The sequence below is a fragment of the Brachyistius frenatus genome, unplaced genomic scaffold, assembly GCF_029030835.1.
Source record: "Brachyistius frenatus isolate BFR_SWC_R1_liver_20210118 unplaced genomic scaffold, ASM2903083v1 Contig_686, whole genome shotgun sequence".
NCBI classification, from domain to species: Eukaryota; Metazoa; Chordata; class Actinopteri; family Embiotocidae; genus Brachyistius; species Brachyistius frenatus.
Genome location: NW_027211285.1, coordinates 12,501 through 14,170, shown reverse-complemented (window position 1 = coordinate 14,170; position 1,670 = coordinate 12,501). Strand labels below are relative to the sequence as shown.

Here is a 1,670-nt window from a genome sequence, read left to right as displayed (position 1 = left end):
TGAGGTCCAAATCCTGGTCCAGGTTCAAGGTTCAGGTCCAGGTTCAGGTCCAATACCCCAACTGGTCAAACCAGGATTGGATTATCACAGAGACTAAAGAAGGTGCTTCCACCATGACAGTGTCCTGATCTGTGTCATCTCCACCACCTGAGGGGGCGTGTGGTCCTTCAGACTTTATTTTCCTCTTTAAATCGGGTGTCTGCTTCCGTCTTTCGCGCGTCCCTCGTTTAAGCCTCTTTCCCGGAAGTCCTCCGTTTATCGGGTGAAGCTGGCGGCTTTAATGAGTTAACCACGACACAACAGCGCCCCCTTGTGTATCATCAGTGCGACCTTACATTTCTTTACACCGGTAGAGTACGCCAGCACATCCGGGAACTTTGACTTTCATTACGTTCCCGCCCCCTTTTGAGGGAAAATAAGTGAGTAACCCTCGACTTAAAAGTAAAACAGGTACAAAACCAAACTACTTAGTATTTACTAGTTAAATGAGTTTATAAATGACCCAAAAGCAGCATGTCAGGTTAATACAGGACCTTTTTAGGACATGATGGTGAAACAAACCGCAGATACTTGTTTTTCACATCAGTGATGGTGCAACTAACTACACAGCAGCTCTTCGGTTCTAATTGGATACATTTGCATTCTAGTTCAAAAAACAACCAGCAGATTAATGAAGAGCCCAGACAGCAGGCTGTAATTAAAGTAATACTTTTATTTTTGTAGAAAGAACAAAGGTCACTAAAAATCTGTACATCTGTAAAAAAAACACGTTTCAAATAACACAGTACAAGAAATGTAAAATCTAAAAGTTGCGACTGAAGGAGTCTGTGCTGTACAAACACGCTGGACGGTCCATCAGTAACGCTGTCTCTGTCTCACAGCACCACGTCCTGCGATAGGCCGAGGATCCACCGGGTCGACGCGTCCCGCCGGTCCTCCGCAGCCGGACAGACGAGGGGGCGGCGCGGCGGACGGACCGGCGTGTCCGACGCCTTCACTTCCTGTCCGACACCTTCACTTCCTGTCCGACGGCTTCACTCTGCTGCTCTACGTTCACATTCAGTCACGAAGGACGGAGGAAGCCTCTGATCTGAGAGCTACTTCCTTCCTGCCCGCTCAACACGCTCTACTTCTTCTTCTTCAGGGTCAAGTTCTCAGTCTTCTTCTTCTGCACCTGATGGGAACAACGAGGAGTTATCAGACACGCTGCAGCGAGGACCAACTCATGCCAACCTCGCGCTCACACGTCCTCCAACCTCGTTCATGGCGTCGTCGATCTGCTTGAGCTCCTCGTATCGGTCTCTGGACTCTCTGAGCGGCTGCACCATTGCCTCCTCGATCTGAGGGAACAGCTGGGACACACACACACACACACACACACACACACACACACACACACACACACACACACACACACACACACGGTCAGCATCATGGCTGCACTCATTACTGTGTTCCTATTCCAAAGACATGGAGCGTTTTAAAAAGCTGCAGCAGGAACCGAAACGTTAAAGTTTCTTTGTTCCGCGATCATTTGTCCTGTCACACATGCCTCCTCGGTGCACTTTATTTATCCGACACTGAACTCGTGGCTTTCATGAAACCACCTCTGCTTCACCTCATGATCCACCTTCATCCTCACCTTCATCACAGTTTCAAACATGGGGATG

General features: G+C 48.8%; 1 protein-coding gene across 1 annotated transcript in view; it reads right to left on the bottom strand.

Moving 5' to 3' along the window:
* Nucleotides 1-692: 692 nt before the first annotated feature.
* The window catches only part of pde9aa (phosphodiesterase 9aa), an 11,330-nt gene continuing 10,352 nt past the window's right edge, over nt 693-1,670 (bottom strand). Inside the window, exons 10-12 of the mRNA XM_069688710.1 lie at nt 1,643-1,670; nt 1,257-1,352; nt 693-1,174 (exon numbers count right to left, since the gene is read on the bottom strand). The exon at nt 1,643-1,670 is cut by the window's right edge and continues 101 nt beyond it. Of these exons, the coding sequence (XP_069544811.1) occupies nt 1,127-1,174; nt 1,257-1,352; nt 1,643-1,670 (172 nt within the window). The 3' untranslated portion in view covers nt 693-1,126. The remainder of the gene's footprint in view (nt 1,175-1,256; nt 1,353-1,642) is intronic.